Source organism: Montipora capricornis, chromosome 8 (genome assembly GCF_036669925.1).
Source record: "Montipora capricornis isolate CH-2021 chromosome 8, ASM3666992v2, whole genome shotgun sequence".
Taxonomy (NCBI): domain Eukaryota; kingdom Metazoa; phylum Cnidaria; class Anthozoa; order Scleractinia; family Acroporidae; genus Montipora; species Montipora capricornis.
The window spans coordinates 48,111,301-48,134,152 of NC_090890.1; the positions used below are offsets into that span (position 1 = coordinate 48,111,301).

Below are 22,852 nucleotides of genomic sequence, written 5' to 3' on the forward strand. Positions count from 1 at the left end.
AGGCAATAATCCCCGTTTGCGTCGATACTTGTCCTCCGAAAAGCCATCACGAGAGTCTTGACCATTGCTCATGGAAGAAAAACAACCCCCTTTATGGATTCTAATGATAGTAATATTAAAAAGCTGATTGCAAATGCTGCTCCGGAAAGTACAAAAAAAGGCAACAAAAATATGCTCTCAATATTTTTACACCAAATGAAAATTTAATGGGAGGGTTATAAAATAAATAAATAAATAAGCCCCATTACGGCTGGCTGGTATGTTGACTGACAATGTCCTTGGCTGAGAGATTGCTTTCAAAATTTCATGTTTGCCTTCGAGCCCAAATATTCGTTTTTCTTTCAGCCGCCGACATTATCAACCAATACCAGCCGCCTAAAGGGGTTTAGATGCCGTTCGTTCTAATCAACTCAAATCATGAGCCAAAGCACCCGTAAACTTTGGCATAGCAGTCTGACTCATTGTAACGGTTAGTGTAAAATATCGTTTCCTTAAAGTATCGCATATTGGTTGGGTTCCTTCAACTATAGTTGGTGATTAGCGACTTTCTGCTCCAGTTCTGCTCTTGTGGTTACGGCTAATTTTTTTAGGCACCTCTATTGCTAACTGTGAGCCAGGGCGTGGCCATTGCAAAGGCCCTGCCGATTGTTTCATATAAACAATGGACTCCACTAAACATACAACAGAACGATGGACCTTAACATTAAACATAACAATTGGGCGTCTTATATCGATCCAATGAAAGGCTAGGTTGTGGTGACAAGCCTGGCATCTGCCAATCACGATTAACTACCCCTGCAAACATGGTAGTTCGATAACCGATAACATCCGGCACCGAAAAGACTTTTCTCTTTTCGGTAGAATTGTATGAGGCACAACTGGTTTCTTACATAGAAATACGTTTACAGATGAAAACAAAGAAAAGATTCAGGGGAGCAAGGGACATTAAATATAAAACGAAAGGGAATGCCACGTATAGCTTAGGTGGATGTTACGTAATGTCATCCTTGTAAGTTTCGTTCACAGCCAACCCAGGTTGAGCACTGATCAGGTTTCGCAGAATCCAACCTTGAAATATGATAGTCGCGCTGCCAACTTGGTGACTCAGCTACGAAGATATGTCCAGGATTGCAAATACTGGGAAGCATGATCAGGTTTCGCAGGAGCAAACCGATTTTGAGCGGCGCCGGGAAGTGTCTTCTTTACCTTATCCTCAACTTACATCACTTGAGTATGGTAATGTGGGTGATGAACAACACTTCCACTAGTGTGGGGATGACAAACGTCACATAGTGTCTCCCTAACTCTGTTCACCATGTAACATGATCAGCTGCGAAAACGCTTACTGACTCAAAAATAACACGAACGTTAACGCTAACTGTATTGTTGTAAAAACGTGGTTGACGTTTTTGTGTCTCAGCGGAACAGTATAGTTGGGGACGTTGATCGAAACTGAGAACACATTTCATTACTTGCAATCTTGGACATAGAGGCAGCAGCATGACAAGTCACTCCGACTCCAAAAGCCATTTAATCCTAAAAAACTAACTATTCCGACAAAACCTCGTTCGCCAGCTATATTTCCGTTTCTTGCTTTTGGTTTTAAATTGTCGGAGAACCAAAAAATAATCTACCTTTTAGTTTCTCTAAAAAAATACCTTGTGAAAACTCCACCATAGTCGTTCCGTTTAGATGACCTTCGTTGTCTTCTGGGTTAGCTATAGAAGCGAAAAATACCCATTTTCGTCCTTTCCATCCGGTGTTGTCTACGATCTCGCTGTTAGCGGCATCTCGGACTTCGATCCTCGGCTGTTTTCCAAAATTAACGGTCTCATTGGCCTCGCCTGGCTGAACCGTTACAGTAAAGTACAAAATCCTCTCCTTCACTTCAAACACTTGCGAAGTGGCATTGAAATGAGATGCTGCAGGTTTGCTGACGTTAAACAGCAGCTTATAATCACTTGCATTGTGCGTGATGCTGAGATCAGTGAAATTCGCCCAGCCCTCCACAAACGTCACAGACATGTTACCCTCAAGGACAGCCATTGGGTCGCCTGTTCCATTTAATATGCTGGCTGTTACGGTCCAGTTGCTCAAGGAACCATGACCCAGGGTTGTTACTAGTTCACCATCAATATCCACGAGCTTGAGTTTGGGTTGAATAGTGAAGGGAACTGTCTCGTTGCCTCCATTTGGTTCTGTGACGAGCACGAGTCGGTTAGGAATAAGGAAGCTGAACGTGTTACTGGGAGCCTCGGCTTCCTCCTGGGCTTGTAGTTGGTCATAGCGCAAGGTGGAGTTGTCTGTTATATTTGATCCGCCTGCAAGAAAAGATAAGACAAATAAATGCGCCAATATTACAATTAAGCCACCGATCGATTTAGACAGCCTGTCAATCTTAGCTGTCATTTTTTCAGCTCACAGAGACCATTGACCACACCATAAACCAAATGCATAAATGGCGGCCAAAAAAATATTATTTTCTTTATGTGCTAATTAGAGGCTCACTAGCCTCGTTTGCATGGACAAAGTACAAAAGAAATGTTGCTTGAGAGCAAGGCTAGTGTGCCTAAATAGCACATAAACAAAAGAATACAATTTTGGCCGCCATTTATGCATTCGGTCTATTGACAAATTCAAAAGAAGTGGTTACCAGTTTCATTTGTAGCTCGGACACCGCCAGTTGGGTCCACTGGCTCGAGGAGTGGGTCTGTAATAGACAGCGACACTACTTCCAGTTGTGCTTGTTGTGACAGCTCTCCTGTTTGTACCTTCTCCACCAAGCTATCACCAACCTGTTTCAATTCCTCTACGGATGAAGTGCTGCTAACACCTGAAATCAAATTAAGAATGGCGCTTAGTTCGGCAAACACAACGGAAAACAAAGAAGATCTGTCATTATGGTAAAGTGAAGAATACAAACCAATGAGAAATTTAACATTTCTTGAATTTTCATGGCTTATTTCATTTTTTGAAAGACGGCGCCTGCTATTGTTATTGCGCATACGTTCTGCGCATCCTGAGATACTTGGATTTCCTATGGGTGGTGCTTATTAATACAGGGATATTTTTTGCGTGGTTTAAAACTATCCGGAGAAAGTAAATCTTAGTAAGTACTCTTGGTATCCAAAGAGAAAGTATGGGGTAACCATGCATTTTTGAGAGATAATTAAGTTTCAGTCCGAGAAAGAACGCCATACATTGCTTTGTATTTTAAAGCTTTTTACAAATATTATTCATCAATTTTCCAATTTTCTTTTTGGATTTCAATAACACTTGTTAAGATCTACATTTTCTGCATAATCATAAAATGGGGCAAGAATACATTTGAATTAGTAAGCACCGTCCTTAATTACATTTGGAGTGTTGAGGAATACCAGAAATATCTCCTGGTCGCTCTGGTAAAATTAGTCTTAATTCTTCTTTTTCAGTTTCCAGGTATGATAATTGCGACGACAATGAAGACAACGATGTTTTATAGAAGAAATTCAAAGTTTGGTAGTAATCTTCAGCATGTGAGGATAAGTTTTCGTTAATCTGAGAGTCCTTAATTCTCTGTGAAACGCGCCTTTTGCTAACCAAACGGGAAATGCCCGGGCTGAAAATGCATTTGCCGCCCTGATTCTAATTTGCTGAAGAGATGACAAACAACTGCGCTTGGCCAATGAGTTCCTGAGGATACCACCACTTCAATGCTAGAGTTGGCGCGAATTTTTGTGGATGAGCTTTTTTTGCTCTTTTTTTCTCAATTTTTGCTCTTGTTTAGCTGATCGTATTGTAGCAACAACTTTCTATACCATAGTTTCATGATCACGCTGCATCTCTGTTAAACATTATTTTCTCGTTAGATGAATTCGTACGATTTGCCCTTGTGTATTGATAATAATGATAATCACATCACCGTGCTGGTATATAGTTTATTTTTGTCCCTCGTAGCATTATTTGCAGCCTCGCTCCGCTCGGGCCCCAAGTTAAAGCCGTTACGAAGGACACAAAATAAACTATATGCCCTCCAAAGTCATGCGATTGTCCTAATAGCATGAGCCTCCCAACAATACGGACAGCAATATAAATATCTTTAGGGTACCTGCTAACAGATTAAAGAAAGTATCATTTTTTTCTTTTTCTTACCCGTATAGTTGCTAGATGAGTTAGACGACGATACTGAACCGTTTGTAGCCAATGGTGGATCACCTATCTCAATCACCAGTTCATATACATCATCACCAGCCGAACGCTTTCGTCGTCGTCGGGAACTAGATTCGCTGACAATATCCACGATTCTGACTCGTGACGGATCAATGTCCAAAAGTTGCACCAAGTTACTTAGCAGGTTCTCCTTGAAAAAGTCATCTATCGATACAGCTCTCACTCCAATCTGAACCTGCAAATAAATTGGGAAAGACCGTCATTGAAACGAAGAATCTAATCCTGCATTTACAGAATAAAGTGCATTCCGATTGGCGAGAATGCACCGTCTCGGCAATTTCAGTTCTAGCAGTAAAGCGGGACAATTGACTGCGAACCTAGTTTCATGGCCTTCAGTCATAAAGAGCTCGAACTACAGCTAGTATTCGGAATTTCGTAAGTTCGACTCCTGCAAAGGAACGCTCGCCAGCATTTTTTTCCGAGTATCCACGAGTCGCCATTGAGAAAATATTATCTTTTCATCATGATATTAAAAGTGCATTATTTGTGTACGCTCATGCCCCCGCACGCACGTTGAGAGATCCTGTAGCTTTCCAGGCCCGCTTGGTGATTGGAGAACGAAAGAGTAGATTATATATACAGCAGAATCAATGCAATTAGCCATGATAACATAAGAAGCCACAGGTCATGGGGACCAATGAAAATAACAGTCTGAAATAGCTACAGTATTACTCCGCACGTTCTCAACGCTTGGATTGAGACTTGAAAGGGGCGGATCCAGAAAATCCAGAGAAATGTAGCTCAAGAAAATGCTGCAAGAGCGCACAACCCCCCCCCCCCCCCACATCCGATTTTCCACAGAGATCGCAAATTTCCTGAGAACGAAAAACAACTCACAGAATTTATGTTGTATTCCGGTAAACGACGTGGGCTATTACAGTACAGTACATACTTAATTGACCGCTCCCGACAGGGACTTTACAGGGATAATGAAACACAATCAACGAAACGACAGAACAAGAACACTAAAAACAACTGTTACTGAAAAATACCATCTTGTAAGAGGCAAACCAGCTGGTTACTAACAAGTGCAGCTGAATAGTTGAGCCAGGGACAACCAGGATCAAATTCAACGAGTGGTCAGAACGGGTCTTGCCCCCACGATGTGCGGATCTCAAGGCCAGCGCCCTAATCACTAAATTTCAACGTTACCTACAACCAGTTACCTGGACAACGGGCGGGGTTCGTATCTCTACCGACACTGGTCCACGCAAAATCAAATACAATGTTTGAAGGACTCGGTCAAAGTAATTTGCACCATTATAACTGGTCAGCGGTGGTACAAAGTAGTCAGGATGCGCTCCAGCGGGTGCAGCACGCACTGCGTATCCATTTTCTCCAATTTCACCATTTGTTGGGAAGATATACACATCTGTAGATGAATAGTTGCTGTCAGTTATCTAGTTAGATGTAAACGAGCTCTCTCGCATCAAATGGGGATGGTTTTATTTTATCCGCATAAATAATTTTTTGCGTGCTCAGTAACCTGACCTTTGAATTGAATCGAGGCTTTCGATCAACTTGTTTTCGATGAGGACCCCCTCAATTTCTCACATAAATGGAAAGTAATAAGTACAGGAACAACATAATTTACAAACAGGATACAATTAATTCTCTATTGACCACTTGAGGTTGCGAGAGAGAGAGCTAGAGAGAGAGCTTGTTGAATTGCATTGTGGGACTGTTTTGGGGGACGCATTTTCATCATTACGTTCCCTTAGCAACAACTCAAGTTTAAGGAAAGCAATATACCAGGAGCTGAGCTTCCTAAACCACCAGAATATTATACAATGGCAATTTTAAAACGATGGCTCGCTTGAAAAGGTGCAAAATTGTCCGGAAAACGAAAAGATTTTATCATAAGGCCAGTGAAATCTTGGAACCTGCTATTGTTTGGTTTTGTAAGCAGCTTCTATTGTATTTAAGTCGTTTACTTACTATCAACGTAAGATTTAACCCGAAGTTCATTGTTATCGTACAAGAAAATACGAAAGTCTTCTGCTTCGCAGAGTAAACGACTACATAAACAGTGGCTCGTCCCCAAAACAGTCCCACAATGCAATTGAATAAGACTATCGAGCCTGTCTCCCAGGCAGCCTCAAAGTGGCCAATTGAGAGCAAGCACCACTACCATTATAGGGTGGGTCATTTACCACCAACTGTAAAATGTGAATTTGATTCTGAATAATTGAGGGTTAAAAAAGAAAAACTAGCCCACAAGAAGTCATGGTGACTTGATAGCGCGCAACCCAACTGACAATGGTGAGGGGACTCGTCCTCTTCCAATCTGGCCTGGGTTCGATTCCCGGAAGTGGAGTTTTTTGGTTTTCTACCATTTATTTTGTAGTGTTTCGTATTAGTACAGCACTTTGCGCTCGGCTACATTAAGCTTGAGCTTGAAGCTTATACGTAAAGGTCAAGTCAACAAAGAGCATGCGGCAGCTTCCTCTCCTTCCACTCCCAGACTCGATCACACATATGGAGACGATGTGGAGAGAAATATCTCTTGCGTGGCGAGAAAACTTGTCTTTGCTCTGAGCCAATAATTCTCTCAACGCTAAACCAGCTCACCACTAACCCAGCAAATGGGTCAACTATTGACAGCTGGTTGGCATAGCCAATAACAATAAGGAATTCTTTACTGATATCATTGTTCACATTTTGTTTCACTATAAATATGCGAGTTTCCTCACAGAAGGCATCACTCCATTTTCAAATTGACTTCAAAAGGTAAAAGAACTTCTTGAACTTTGGACGCTTTGCATTTGACAGAACTGAACGGTCAGACCGCGGATTGGATGGAATAACTCTGACGCCTTCAAAAACACCATTTTCGAATTCTCACGGCTGGACTGGATCTAGCATGAAATGGAGGCTAATGCGGACAAATCTTTTTACACACAAATTAATTTGCCCGCATTAGCCTCCATTTCATGCTAGATCCAGGCCAGCCGTGAGAATTCGAAAATGGTCTATTAAGACACTCCGAGGATGATATATACTCCTCCAGAAGAATGCGAGGGATTATCATACACGTTTTCATTCAAATAGTTGAGTTTTTTTGCAAAATGACGGGTCTGGTCGGCCAGGTCTGACAAAAGGAAAGCGCCCTTAGATAAATCCGATAAATTCGCGAAAAAGCGCTAATTTCGTTTCAAAGCATCATTGCTCAGAGATTATCCGGAAGATTGCGTTTAAATTTTCAGGGATAGCTCATCATGCAATGCACTTTCAATATTCAGCACTGACTGATTAGAAAACGGCAGCCTTGTGCTATTGAGGCGAGAAATGTAAACGAAGATTCCCCTGTGAAAAAGAGAACCATACGAAGCAATACAAGCTGATGGCGTCAAGAGCGCGATAACAGATAGGAGCAAGTGAAAATTGTTAAGGGCATTGCGAATTGAGCGTGAAGCTCCGTTTTCTTTGTTTTCAAGCGCGTTTCTTTGCACTTCAGAAGCTCAGAAATACTCCAAAAAGGCTCTACCTACCACAAAGTCTTTACTTACTGTCAACGTAAACATCCCGCCTCTGTGCTCTTTTAAAAAACAACCCGATCCTTATTGCCTCGGTTGAGTCGCTGTTCAATAAGTGCAACTTCAGATTCTGTGGCGCGTAAGATGTGAAATACAGCGAGTAATTCGTTCCTGTTGCAACTATTCCATAGAATGTGGATATTCTCTCCTGACAGGTGTACCCTAAACACCAGCCATGATCCTGGGGTCCATTTAGAAGATTCACATATCCTGTTGTATATAATATAATGATTTTAATAATGAACATTTTCAGTGGGTGCCGGAAGAAGGAAACATAAAATATTGACCTAAGATCTACGATGGCGACTTCGACGAAAACATCACTTCAAAATATAACTTTGCGCTATCGTTAATCTTATATAAGCGTTTATTCCCTCTCATTAAAGTCGCACGAGGTGGGCTAAGTATCCGAAGAATAAATTGGTACGCGCTAATTCAGAGTGCAAACAGAGGGGGCGGTCACACTCAAAAAACACAGTGGAACACTCGTGTTGACACTACTCTAGAGTCAACTCTGGGGTTTTGAATCCCTAGGGTAACACTGAACAATAGAACTTGATTGAAAACGTGGGAAGCACGTGTTTAAGTCTCTAATGCGACCGCAACCGTTGTCGGTGCCGCAGCCATCGGTTGCGGTCGGATTAGAGAGTTAAACACGTGCTTCCCACGTGTTCAATCAAGTTCTATTGTTCAGTGTTACCCTAGGGAATCAAAACACTGGAGAGTGTTACACTGAATGTTACACTGTGTTTTTGTCAAGTGTGACCACAACCGATGTCGTTTCTTAAATTCCATAAGATGTATATTTAGAACAACTCCTCTCGCCATGTATTGTCAACTTGACCAATCGATGCACAAATCACGTCACGTGTGCATAAGGTATCTTCTGAATTAATTAAGCAAGAATAATGACTCGGTTTGAAAAAACGGTCACTCAAAACTTGTGTAATAGTTGTTCTCTGCCATGATAGTCTCCTGCGACAAATGGCAAGAAAGGAAACTAAATTGAGAAAAAAAATGTAAGGTTATCCTCACCATTTGCAATTAGGGCCACCGGCGAGAGTCGTCGCGTCTCCGTATCAGCATCTAAACTTTCAATAACTAACATGCGGTAATCATCCGAGTTGCACTTGTAGGCGTTCCAATCGGCATACCATGAGCAGATGCTGTGATTTCGTGTACCACGAACAATTCCTTTGTGAGGAGCCACTACCGATATGCTCAAGCGGGTTCCGTCAAATGTAGTCAGGGCCTCTTTCGGGATGCGATAATCTCCTGTAGCGAGGAAACACATAAGCGGTCAATTACAATGTTTTTCCGTCCTCTTCGGTTATCTCGTTTGGTGGGGTGAGTCGGGGGAAGGATGTTAGAACACGGTTTCGAATAGCCTGCGTAGCAGTTTTTCCGTTTCCTTTTAGCCAGGAGGAGGAGGCGAAAAGTCGCGGAAAGGCATGGAGCGAGAGCAAAAAATTACTTCCCCAAGCGGAAAAGACTGCTACGCAGGCTAGGTTTCGAAAGCTTTTTGTTGGTTGTCAAGCTAACACGTGCCTTTTGCCAGTGTTTCCTTTGTTGGGTTGAGATGATATTTCTTACATTTATAATTAAAATGAGTAGGGCGGGCGATGTGGTGAGCAGAGAAATATGGGGTGTCCTGCGCAGTTTTGCCGGTAGTATACGTTCTCAGGTTGAATGCGTTCTTAGCTAGGTTAAATTGGTGATCCTCATTATACCTAGGTTAAATACGCACTCAGATGAAGTGAAAAAACTTTTTTTTGAGCCTAAATTAAGCCTAGAGGATTAGGGTCAGGTTAGGATCAGTTTTAGTTATTATACATGGATATCAATTGACTTCTTATTCAAAAGTAAATAAGGAAAATAACTGTCTTGGGTAGAGTCAAGAGATTATCAAGGTACCTTGATAATCTCTTGGTAGAGCATATTCTTCGTTGTAGTGTAGTGGTGAAGACACAGGATAATAGATTTGGAAGGTCAAAGATCGAGTACCAGTAAGTGCATAGTACTATGTTTGACTGAGTGAGAGGGCCGGACGGGAAATATTTGGCCCGAGGTCATGGCGCACGGATCGAGCGCAGTCGATAAACTCAGTCAATAAGCATTTTATCATATGGGCTCTTTACACTATTTAAGAGCACTTAGAAGATGAAGTTAGGACAAAATAAAAAAACAAAAATCTTCACAGAAAATTTATCTAATATGTTGTTTGCATTTGCTTTTCTGGCTGTAATTTACTTGGATGTTTAAAAGCGACGAAATTCCCTAAAATTGCATCGCACGGAGCAGTACGTGTTCTTAGTAGGGCCGTACGGCTTTTTCCGGCCCTGCTCGTGCTAATGTGTACGGCCCTCATACGGGGAATTTCCCCAATAGTTTTGCAATGAAAGCGCGCGCGGGGCCGTACGGGCCATATTATAAAGTTCTTTCTTCCTTTACTAGGTTGCAATGTTGAGACTAAATGGATAACAGCGAATACAGAAACCGATAAGATGATATGACAGACAGAGCTATCGGGAAGGTATAGGGGTTTCCAATCTTTTTGGGGGGTTTGAACCTAGGTAAAAGAGGTACAGGTTAAAACGGATACAACCTAAGAACGGATTTTACCGGAAAAACGCAGCATTATTACTTGTATTATGGGAAAAAAATGCTAATTAAGACGGTGTTATAGTAAATTTCAATTAAAACGCTCTTCATCTTGATATACAAATGATGATGAAGGCAGTATAGGGAAGGTATCTGTTTACAAACATTGCTTTTGTTATTCAGATTTGCCAACCACAGGAACAAAAGACCCTTTGTTTCGACAGCCAATGGGACTCTGGTTGCCACATTAATGACAATAGGTGGCGTCAACGATATCTTCCCTATTCCCAAAAAGTCAAATAAAACAGCGATATAAATTCCGTTTTTGTTAAGAAAAACTAATGTGTCCCGGACTCCATTTCCAAACTCGGAGTTGTGTTTTGGGTTAGGTTGGTGCGTTTCTGTACTCTCTCAAAGGGAACCCTGATTTTTCTCTTCCCTGTCAGACCAACCTTTCTTTTGTACAGTGTCTCATATACTGTAGCGCCCCCGCGATAATCGAGGCCCCATTACGGGGATGTCTTAGTATCCCGTAGCCCACTAATTTTTGGCCTAAACATCCCGTATCCCGTTAATTCTTGTGGTTTGTATCCCCAAAATGCCAGTTACTACTGATGAAGTCATTGTGCGCAATATGTGTGGGTTTTGCTCAAACGTATTCTCTGCAGAGGCCGATATAGGTAGACATTGCAAATATACAATGAAAAAATACAAATAATTGCATTTGTAAGTATCGTTATCATCTTTTGTGCCTTCTATATTGACCAACTAACCTAACTTAATGTTGTAAAAAAAGTTTGATACTCGGTATCCCGAAATCTCTTCTTTAAATATCCTGTATCCGGTTAATTTTCCTCCCAAATATCCCGTATCCCTATGATTTTTTACCTAAATATCCCGCTTCCCGAGAACACCTAATTGGGCCTCATAATTAAATTTGACTCTAAAACACAAGTTTAATTATAAATAACATTTCTTCTTATCCCTAGAACATGAAAGAAGCGAAGAAACAAAAACAGGTGTAAAATCCGGCCCCAACGTTGATTTGACTCTGAGATCCATAAAATGATTCATATCTATCATATCTATGAAGAAGAAAACCTCTAATGAATAAATGCAGGTTACAGGAAAGCAAAAAACTCAAAAGCAAAATTCGCGTCTGGGATGAATTACTTCGACGGTCAACGGTCAATCAATTTTTTAGGGCTTGATGGGAATTCTATCAATGCAAGAAGATGAATTCTTATATTGATTCCTATTTGAGAGTCCTTTGAAGAAAAGAAAAATCTTACCCAGCCCAAACCTTGGATCTCCATCCCACTCGTACTCGGCCATGGAAATGGCTGCACTCCCTACAGAGCCTATTACAGACCCATCAAGATCCCGGAAGAGGACCTGTCTCCTGCCATCGCAATCCATGTCCACGCAATCAGAAGGATTTATCCAACGTGTTGAAGAAATTTCAAAGAACAATTTGGATGCTTCATCCACAGCGTCGAAGATCAGACCTGGACAGAAATTTGCGCCATGAGAAACAACAAAATTGACTTTCAAGAATGATAAAGCTTGACTGTTATAGTAAAAAAAAAGTACAAACAGATTATTGACATTATTGCGGAAGCAGGGCTGAGGCAGAGGTGCAGCGTTTTATTTTTACTTCACGCGCATAGTTGAGGAGACGAAGACACGAATTATGTTGAACTGAGTTGGGGACATACCTGTCTATCAAACACTTTAAAGCGTACGAGTGCAGCCAGCGCTAACCGTGGAAGAAGCGCGGAAAACCGAATCTCGGAGTTTTCAATCATCCTCTGATTGGTTGTGCAAACTGAGTCAAATTATTGGGTCAGGTAATACAGCTAAGATTCAAGTGTAAACTGCTCTAAATTTCTGCAAATGTCAGAGTTTAAAGGTTGATCAAAGGTCTTTTTGCAAGAAAAGAACAAACAGGAACCCATTACAAGATTTCGTTTTGGCATCTTTCTGAATGTCAAAAGAGCTTGAAGAGTTTTCCGTTTTTTTTGTAATTTCATTTGTCTTTAACAAGTTAATGCACTATAGATATGTAAAGTTAAGACATTCTGACAAACCTCTTGCGTCCACTGGGTGAAAGATATCACCAATCCAGTTATTTGTCATGATTGCTCGGTGCCTCTTGCCACAAGTCTCTTGAAATCCGCTAAACGTGACATCTTCGTAAAATGTGTATCCATTAATGGCAGGATAGCCACCCGGGTCTTCCCACGGCATTCTCGGACCAGGCCCCCTATTCGATGCAAAGTGTGTGATAGTGATACCTATTTTGCCACCTAAGGAAATGAAACAAAATGACGTGAACACGAGAAAAGAAGGAGGGTTACTAAGAATTAATCGTCCGGCCCTTAAATGAATAAAATTTTCTTATTTTCAGAAAGAGTCCATCACCTAAGAGTAAGGTTTACAGAAATTGGCTTATTTCCCACCAGGGTCAGAAAAGTGTTTATTTTTAAACCAAGTTTTGCTGGAAAATGAACAATAGACCATATCGGCTTGCTCAATGTTTTACCCAATTCAAACCCTTTGGGACTAAAATATTTTGTTCCAGGTACTTCCGTAACATTAAATGGAAATGTTACATTGAAATGCAAATACAATACAAAAAGAATTTTAACCCCGGGAGATTTGAATTGGGTACAACATTGAATTAGTCGATTTGGTCTTTTGTTTATTTTCCCGCAAAGCTTGGTTTAAGAATAGACACTTGTCTGACACTGATGGGAAAAAACCTAATACCAGATTTTTAACTATTGTAATAGACTCGATCTCGTTTTAAGTTATTTTAAGATGAAAGAGAAACTGGAGTATGTTTTAGGAACCGTCCACAAAAGAACCGGGCGCTGTTACAAAATGCCATAACGTCGCACTTCGATGAGTTTTCATGCACATGTCGTTCAGTAGTTACAGATCGTTTTCCTCTACATCTTACTGAAGCAAAGATGTTTTTTAGCATGTAACTTGGTCATACCTTGCCATACATTAGTCCTTTCTTACCTCAAAACACATTAAAGATTAGCATTCTAGCGGATCTAGATGTCACGCCTGAGTAGTTTCCTGGCGACCCTGGTACGAGTTATGGGACAGATCTGATAACGAATTCTTCGGGTTTCACTCACGTGATCAACAGATATGTTTTCAATGAAAACAAAGGAAGACATTTGCATAACAATAAAGTTCAATTCCCCGAGGATTGGAGGGGGACTCCAACATGACCGCCGTTTATTGTTTGGGGACTCCAACATGGCGGCAGTGACCTCAAGTGAAAACCAAGAATAAATAATGCCTAGGGTGGGCTTGGGGGAATGAATAGTTACCTTCCTTGGTTTTCTTGGCCCCATATGAACCGTATGGAGCTTTGGCATACGTTACGATACCGTCATCTGCACAGTCGTAATAAGGACTTGTACCCACGACCAGGCTGTTTCTCAGAATGAAATATTTGTTCGCAGTTCTGTGCGACACAGCCGCAGGACCCCAAACGTAAGGTATCACACCAACGGTGTTGTCTACAGCGATAAGGTTGTCCACAACGACACTGTGCTGCGGGTAACTAAACAAGCCGTAATCGAGGTTTCGCCACGTCAGGTAACCATATATCATTGAACAATCGGAAATTCCATCTTCGTAGCTTACGTGAATTCCATGCCAGGCGCCGTGAACTTCATTACCAGCGGAAGTTTCCGGCTGTGAATACCTGGGAGTGCATTTGACACCGTCGATCCTGAATCCAAATCTCTCGCTGCCAGCCACGGTGTTGTTGATAAGGACGACATTTTCTGCTAAGTGGACTTCAAGAGCACCCAGCCAATGCACTTCAATAATTTCCCTGCGGCCATTGTACGTGCCAATAGCAATAGAATAGACGGCTAAATTGCGTAAAACGCGATTAAATTTTCCGGCCACCTGTATTGAAGATCCGACTGAGTGATAAACAACATTGTCTTCGACTGTTAAGTTGTTTGTCCAGAAGACACCAATACCGGTATTGAAGCCATCGTGGATAGCATTGCAACGTACATATGAGGTGTTTCCTTCAACATCTCCAGCCCTAACAAACGCTAAGGAGAAACTGAAAAGAAAAAAAATCCAAAATGTAGAAAAGTGTGATTAAAAATAATCAGGAGGTGATCTAAGACTTCGGTCAACTGCTTCATTGTTAAAAGGAATGCAACTTTATCTGCATGGAAATATTCTTCCCTTTGGGGACACTTCCATCATAATCTCAGACAGAAAGTGTCTTCGTGTCTTCTTCAAAAATTAACAATCCCAAGAGATTAATTTGCGAAGTGCATTGGTTTTGCATTACTTCACTCAGTGATTGGTTCAAAGTTCTCGCGCCATTTTGTGAACCAATCAAAAGTGAAATCAAAACCAATCGTGACTCGCGCGTGCACCTTTTCCCGCGCTTTGTGTCGGCTACGTGTAATTAAATTACTTCGAGTTTTGATTGGTTTACTGGATTGTCTCCGTCCTTTTTGATTGGCCAAAGAAATTACTTCGGTTTTAGCTCTATAGAACAAGTTTCAATCGAGTGTCGTAAAACCAAAACCAAAGTAATTACTTTGGCCAATCAAAAAGGACGGCGACAATCCAGTAAACCAATCAAAACTCGAAGTAATTACACGTAGCCGACACAAAGCGCGGGAAAAGGTGCACGCGCGAGTCAAGATTGGTTTTGGTTTTACTTCTGACTGGTTGAAAAAGTGGCGCAAGAACTTTGAACCAATCACTGAGTGAAGTAATGCAAAACCAATGCAATTCGCTAATTACTTTCGACACTCAATTGAAAACCGCACTAGTGTGTCCATTCTGTTCTCACTGTAATTCAAACACGTCCAGAAATGCACGGTTGCTTTTCTTCTCAACGTCAACATCACTTGCGTCTGACAATTGACAAATCGAAAGTTGTTCAGCGTTGTGTGTACTCTTATCGACGACGATATTCGCCATCACAGTGATCAAAATGTTGTGGACTCACGAGGCGCAGCCCAGTGAGTCCACAACAAGTGTTGAGAAAAGAAAGAGCGAGCGTTGTTTATAACTTTCTCGCAATATGATTGGTTTATTTCCCAAAATGAGCGTTCCTGATTGGCTATTACATTGCGTGACAAATTGACGCGAGCAGCGTTATCTAGACGCTTATCGACAACGGCAAGTTAGCCAATCAGATTGCGAGATTACAAGCAATTGTGGTAAAATTAACGTCATAAAGTCTCTGCTAAACTTCGGTCCTCAAGTGAACAGCTCCACTTACGCTTCACTTACGCTCCCCCAAAAATAACACTGAGTCTACAATTTTGGACAGATTACAGAAATAGAAAATTGAGACGACCCCTCCCCCCAAAATTAATGATGGGAAAATGGCGCGTTTTGGCTTTCACGCGGCTTCACCCTTGATTTAGGGGGAAGGGGGGCATTTCTGTTCCACGTTAATCTGTCTAGGATTGTAGTTTAATGACCAGCAGCTTCCACGAGGCTCCTATAGCTCAGTGGTAGAGCATCCGAACTAGTCATCGGAAGGTTGTAGGTTGGACTCCTGTAAAGAAGCACTCGGATTTTTTTCCAAGTATCTCCGAGTCACCATCGATAAATAATCTCCTTTATATGCAAACATTATCCAAAAAAGCTCCTTACCGAGGATCATAGTCATCAATCCATCCTTCCTGTCCACAATATGATATCTCAACGTATTCTATCCTTGCAAGTCCTTTAACAAGCACGCGACATCCAAACGATTTTTGCCATCCAAATGGAGAGTTCTCTGCGCCCTTAATTAAAATATTATTGGTTAGATGTCCAACCTCCGCGGCTAAGGTGTACGTCCAGTTTCCGGCCTTGTGTGTTTCTGCAATGTGTTTGAACTGTAGAGCCGTGTCCAAGGTTAAATTCAATCTGTTTGATGAGATGGCCACTATACGAAACTTTTCCGCTTGTCTTGGCTCGACACTTGTTGATGTGATTACAATCTCGTCTCCTACAGACCAGTCCACTGGTTCAACAAGTTGTAAGTGGCGATCTCCGGCTTCCGCTGTTTCAGCCAGCTTCGTCCAACAGACAGACTTGGGCTTACCGTGCAACCACATGAAACCAAACACAGCTATAGCTTTGCTCCCAATTTCGAGACTTTGCGTGGGCTCGTATTCTTCACTGTAAATATCGCCTTGCAGGATAATCAGTAAATTGGAGAGATAGGGCTTGTCGGGCCAGCCCACGATTAGACCTCCAGTGATAAAAATTAAGGAGGCATTAATGACCATGTCTTCTCCTTGTCTGTCCTCTATCTCAAGAGTACCATAGATAAGAAGTTTATTCAAATATGGAAGATGAGTATCCGCCAACATGTACCACTCTTCCTGTATCACGACGTCACTTCCGTTGTGGGGTAGCCTTCTTCCAAAACCGCCATACAACGGCTCAGTTCCTTCCCAGTCATCAACGTTCGACCAACGGCGAAAGACTGCTGGTCTACCTTTCGGGGGTGGTGGAGGGATCGGGGTGATACAGTCCTTGTAGAAACAGCGCCAACATCGAAGTTCGATTCCACGGGGTACAATGTTGTTGTTAATTGACCGTGCACCGTCTTTTCCAGACGCTATGTAAGTAAAAACCTTAGTCTCGTTTACAAAGCTCCAGTCACCGTGCTGTGCATCTGCATATGGAACGATATCTGTGATGTTTTGATGTTGACCGGTGGTGGTAAAGTGATCGGGTTTTTGCGTGAAGTTGTGGCTTATCCAGACATGATCCTCCATCTCCAAATCATAGAACAATGCAGAGTATGTAATATTAGTTATCTGTCCGGCAGTTTCAAATGTTATGGTGTAGTTATCTCCAACTATTACCGTCATTAACCAGCCATTCGGGTGAGTGGCGCATTTGAGGCAGAATGGAACCTCATCAGTGCCGTGACTGTTGGTGAGCAACACAGTTTTACCCAATAAAGACGATGGCTTAACATTGTTAAACGCAAGTCTCCTGAATTTTACACTTCCATCACAGATGCTCCCACTGTGAGGTCCATAGCTGTGCTCGGCTGAGACATTGCAGTGCTGTGGAGGAAGATTATCATTTGTTGGGACCACGCTACCCCTCACGAAGCCCGTGAAACTACCGTCCAGATCAAGTATCACTGCTTCATGAGCCCACTGTAAAGCAGTACGGCGCGGAGCATTCACAAAATGATTCTTAGACGTATGTGTCGTCCAGCCTCCCTTCTTCTTAAACTCCAAACACTGTGCGCAGGTTGCGTAGCAGGTACAGCCCGACCGGTCAAAATTTACGAAGGTGACATTTTCTACGACAAGTTTCGAAAACTGTGGGAGCCTAATGCCATTGGTTGTACAAAGCGTGTTACTGCTTATTTTCAGTTCTAGTCCTTCGCTTGCTTGACTGTGGCCAACGATAAGTGCGTTTTTGATTAACGGGCCTCCCCTTGGGGCATCCTTCATATCTGCAAACACATATTCTATTCCTGCAATGTCATTGTCCAGCATGTCAAAATTGTGCATTTGTACAGCTCCAACTTGAACAGCTTCTGCTCCACGCATATTGTTATAGGCAAGAAAACGGTTAAACACCGCTGGCTCAGCAATGTCCGAATTGCATCGTCCCCCGCGTAAGGGATGATAAGTCGGAAATATCCACAACCCATAGCGACCAAACGAATGAGCGGAGTTATTGAAGAATTCATGCATGAAAACATTCCTGGGGCAATAATCTTTCGTAAAAGAAGGGCCGTCTGGATTTGCAAACATCTGGTACCAATAACCAAAATGGCTGCCCCCGGCAGCCGCATTGTGTCTAATAGTGTTGTTCGCATTTGTAACCCAGTACGCAGCTGGGGTTATGTCAACATTTAATGCCGATGAAGAGGCGATGACAAAAACTGCAAGGTTATACTGGACCACGTTCCCTGTTTCGATGCCGTCCTCCATAAACAACGCATTTCCGCGAACGTTGAACACGACATTGCGGCTTACTAAAAGATTATCAATGCCATGCATGGTGATGGCGCGGTTGAAACTGTGATGAATGGCACAGCCAATCACATAGGACCCTTTGACGCTGCCACTGAGATGGAAGTGAATTGGATAGCGACCGAGGCGGAAAGCCTGCCCCGCATGAAAGATCTCTACGTGGCTGAACCTGGCTTTCACTAAATCCTTATCCTTCTTGGGTGCATGGATCATGATTTGGACACCAAATTCATCGCTGCCAATTTCCTCACCAAACTTCCCTTGAAAGCACGTTTGAGTCTGGAACTGCCCAGGTGCAAACTCGGCGGGACAAGCCTCAACCACCTCTTCCCACTGAGAATGCTTTGAGCCTCGCACTCGAACGTTTCTGGTGAGGAGACCGACCTCTGCTCGTGTCTCCACGCGATGCATTCCGTTAAACGTCTGAGCGATTGAGATGTGCTTATACTTAAGCGCTGGCGTAATTTGGAGGGTTTTGTTACCGTTGCTGACTCCTGTGATAATAAGTTCTTCAAATTCGCGCTGTGATTTTCCTGTTGGAGCTAGAATAATCTGATCACCTGGTTTCCATGTGACCGCTTGCATCAAGTGGAGTTCCCTCTCCCCGATATTTGCGGTGGCAGCTAGATGCGTCCACGTGATTGGCACGTGCAGACCATGAAGATCAAGTGTCCCTTCACGGAGTGCAATTGTTTTTGTTCCAAAGACTGGAATCTCTCGTGATCGCACATGGCCATGCAAAGTAATAGTTGCGCTTCCAGGAAAAGGCCTATCTTCTGTCCCTACCTCAAGGGCTCCTTTCTCGGCGATGAGAATATTTTCTGCTTGCAAGTGAAGAGAAGGCTTTTCTATATCGAATATCAGCTTTCCCCCTTGAATTAGTATCAATTTCAGGACTGGAGTGTCTATGTCGAGCAAAATTGTCTGTCCTTTTTTTATGACGACTACATCACCTGTGGATGAAAAAAAAAAGTTGATTGAAGACTGCCGACACAAAATTGTTTTGGCAGTGCATGGCTGGAATCAACTACACAGATGAAATTTAGCAAAAGCTGCGATTAGGTTGTTACCAATTCACGCTGTTTCGAGAAAATAGACTCCTGAACGTATTTAGTACTTCTTCGTTGAACTGTAACTAACAAGACAAAGTGAAGTAAATGAAGTATTTCCTTAGCACTTAACCCTAGCTCTTAACGGTCTGGCTCTCACTATTACCTGTAACATATGAGTTCGACAACTTGTCTAGATCATCTTCACCATGATAGTATTTGTTAGAGGTCCCTTCGTCTAATCTCAAAACTCATAGCAGGGGAGTAAGTATGGCGCCCTCAGTGGTGGGAGCACTCGCCTCCAATCAATGCGTCACAGATTCGATTCCCAGACTTGGCGGCACATGTTGGCTGATTTTCGATATGATATGAGTTGATTTGACACCTGTTTAGTGTCTTCGATTAGTGCCCCAGCGCTAAATACAAATGACACTTAAATAAAGTTCATCAGTATCACCCAACTAGTGGACTAATGCAAATCCTGCATTTTCTTTTGTTTTATTCCCAAATAAATATTTCTTCAACTTGCATTTGCTAACTTTATTATTGCCTTTTCTGTCCGACTAGTTGGGTGATACTAAAACAATTAGACCCTTCACCCTCAAGGGCCACGGGTCAATTAATTATTACTGGAATCACAAAAGTTACTAACCCGATATAGGTGGAGGGTTGTTGCCCCACGTGTACTTTGACGACCACACATCTACATAGAAGAAATAACCTGCAGCATTCACGGCTTTTCCTTTGGTTCCTACGTCCACTCTAACCTTGCTTTCAATTGTCCTGCTGTGTCTACCAGTCGTGCACACAATCTGCGATGTAGAAGCGCTTGACACAACACAGGGAGTACCATCTATGGTCACCACATTGTCACTTGCAGTGCTACTGAACCCTGTACCACGGATGTTGAGAGTTGTTCCCCCACCTGTCCCCCCTCGGGGTGGCGTAACGGACATTATAGTCGAAGTCATGGCGAGTTTGTACGTAAATCCTCCTGCAAGGGTGTAGGTTATCCTGTTTACAGTAATTACCAAGTCGCATTGTTGATCGACTCCTGCCGCGTGACTTGGATGCGCGGGGGCCTCGCAGGATATGCGTGCGGTTGTTGTGTCGTTACTGGATTGAAGAGTGCAATTATTGCCGCAAATAGTGATCACGGCTGAGTTTTCAAACCCATACCCTTGGAGCAGAAGAACGCGTCCTCCACCGAAGCCACTTTCATTTGGACTCGCGCTTGTAATGGTTAAGCTATATTCGAAGGAAAAACCTGACGAGGCTCTTCCCTTGCCTGGTACCACCACGTCAACTTCATAAGAGCCAGCAGCATGCGCAACAAGTGTACAAACAATGTTGCTGGGCGTCGAGCTTGTCACTTCACAGGGTGCATCTCCGATATTAACAAGAACCTGGCCATACGAGGGCAAAGGTTCCAAGCCACTTCCGTACAAAATCAACGTATCACCTCCTTTGCCACTTTGTTGTGACAACGAGCTCACAACAGGCGTCTGAGATATAGTGTAGGCGATGGAGGAAGCTGGAAAGGAACTTCCTTCTCCAACGGCTACTTGCAATGTTACTGAATTATCGGCTGCGTGCGGTGGCGTCCTGCACATGATTTCACCATAAGTCACAGAAACAATCTCACAAGGCGCATTTCCAATGGTCACGCTAGTTTTTCCTGGCGACGGATCAAATCCATTTCCCGTGACAGTCACGGTTAAGCCACCATTAATGCTGCTCTCTAATGGTGAAACTGACGACACTGTTGGCTCACTTGTAATAATATCCGATACACCTTCATTAAACTGGGCGTTGCCTTTTCCCGACACATGGATCACCATCTTGTGGCTTCCAACGGCAACTCCTTCGATCTCGCACGTGAGCATTGAAGATGCTACGGATGTCACGTTGCAGATTGCGTTACCGACTTTCACGGATACATCAGATGTCTCCGAAGGAAGCCCTGAGACCATAAATCGGAATTCTGTATGGGGTATAGTTATTGTATTCGGGATCTTTGTACTCACCACTGGTGTTCTGTCGGTCGCGAAGGTGTATTCACAGTCTGCGCTTCTCGCTGCACCACACTCACTTTCACTACCAGCAACTCTCACGACGACCTGTTGTGACTCGTTGGTATTTTTAGCTCGTGTAATGCACGTTAGTTCGGTATAGGTCGAGTTTACAACGTCGCAGGTGGCATCACCTATTAGCACACTGTTGTCATCTATAGTGTTGCTGAACCCATAGCCCGATATTGCGATTCGAGTACCACCGGCTTGTGAACCGCTACTGGGCGAAATGTCAGTAACACTCGGCTGCAATGTAAAAGTTGTAGCATGACCGAAACCCGTTTCGAAAAATGCGAGGCCGCGGTTGAGGACTCTCACTGCAACATGAAGTTGCTCTCCAGCGGGAGGAGAGCCCGTTGTACTAAGCCGGCAGGTAATCGTTGTCTCGTTGGAGAAAATCACCTGACAGACGTGGGAGTTGAAAGACACTTCGTTGTGGCATGACTCATCACTAAATCCATCCCCATGAATTGTGATCACGGTATTGCTTGTGCCTTGCAGAGGCGAAACGGAGGACACTCTGGGCATGCTACATGGCGTATATGTGAAGCTGCGACCCGAAGCATCTGTTGCTGAAGAAGAGTTACATCCAGGAGTCGGATCAATTCTTCCTGACTCACAGCTTGGAAAAGAGTTTGTAGGGGAACTAAGATTGTAAAGTGCTTCGTATCCTGGAAAAAAGAAAAACACATTAACTACATTACTTTCGTCCGTTTACTTGCATGATTAGTACAAAATGTTGGGGAAAACAGTGTGGAGGAGGGAGGCCCTCCCAGGGGTGTCCCAACGGGCCCTTGTTCCGGAAATTACTTCCAAAATTGTTGTCAACTTTTTTTGATCCTTAAAATGGTTTACGTTCCCTTGTTCCCTAAGATAGTTTGTCATTGTTCCCCTGTTCCCCAGTTCAAATTAGCTATGTTCCCTTATTCCCTCCAAACCCCTGGGAGGGCCTCACTATCGGGATGTTTTATAATGCCGAGTGAAAACCGAGCTGTTTGCATTCAAGAAACCAACAGCTGTGAAACCGATACTAAATCTATTACTTTGGCAAATCACGACAGAAGCAGACAAACAAATGGGGAGCCAATAAGATTTTCGACGTAGACGTCGACGAAAACGTCCGCTCAAAATATCACTCAAAAATAGAACTTATGATATCGTAAGTCTTTCGCGATTATTCAATCTCGTTCACGTAGGCGAAATATCCTCAAAATAAATTGGTGCCAGCGGTTTAAGTTTCAGAGTACAAATATAGAATGAAAAGTTCACATTTCTATGGTCACGTTGTCGTTAAAACCTGAAATTTGGTGATATTACTGCGTTGTCATGCAGAGCAAGGCAAAGCAATGTACTAAAAAGCATGCCGCACGAGT

At 42.8% G+C, this 22,852-nt stretch overlaps 1 protein-coding gene across 1 annotated transcript in view; it reads right to left on the reverse strand.

Moving 5' to 3' along the window:
• LOC138014080 (fibrocystin-L-like) overlaps nucleotides 1–22,852 on the reverse strand; it is an 84,723-nt gene that overhangs the window by 19,253 nt on the left and 42,618 nt on the right. The window contains exons 25-35 of the mRNA XM_068861108.1: nucleotides 20,060–22,150; nucleotides 16,017–19,311; nucleotides 13,697–14,451; nucleotides 12,437–12,655; nucleotides 11,639–11,854; nucleotides 8,781–9,020; nucleotides 7,719–7,955; nucleotides 5,376–5,581; nucleotides 4,132–4,384; nucleotides 2,654–2,833; nucleotides 1,659–2,321 (exon numbers count right to left, since the gene is read on the reverse strand). Of these exons, the coding sequence (XP_068717209.1) occupies nucleotides 1,659–2,321; nucleotides 2,654–2,833; nucleotides 4,132–4,384; nucleotides 5,376–5,581; nucleotides 7,719–7,955; nucleotides 8,781–9,020; nucleotides 11,639–11,854; nucleotides 12,437–12,655; nucleotides 13,697–14,451; nucleotides 16,017–19,311; nucleotides 20,060–22,150 (8,355 nt within the window). The remainder of the gene's footprint in view (nucleotides 1–1,658; nucleotides 2,322–2,653; nucleotides 2,834–4,131; nucleotides 4,385–5,375; nucleotides 5,582–7,718; nucleotides 7,956–8,780; nucleotides 9,021–11,638; nucleotides 11,855–12,436; nucleotides 12,656–13,696; nucleotides 14,452–16,016; nucleotides 19,312–20,059; nucleotides 22,151–22,852) is intronic.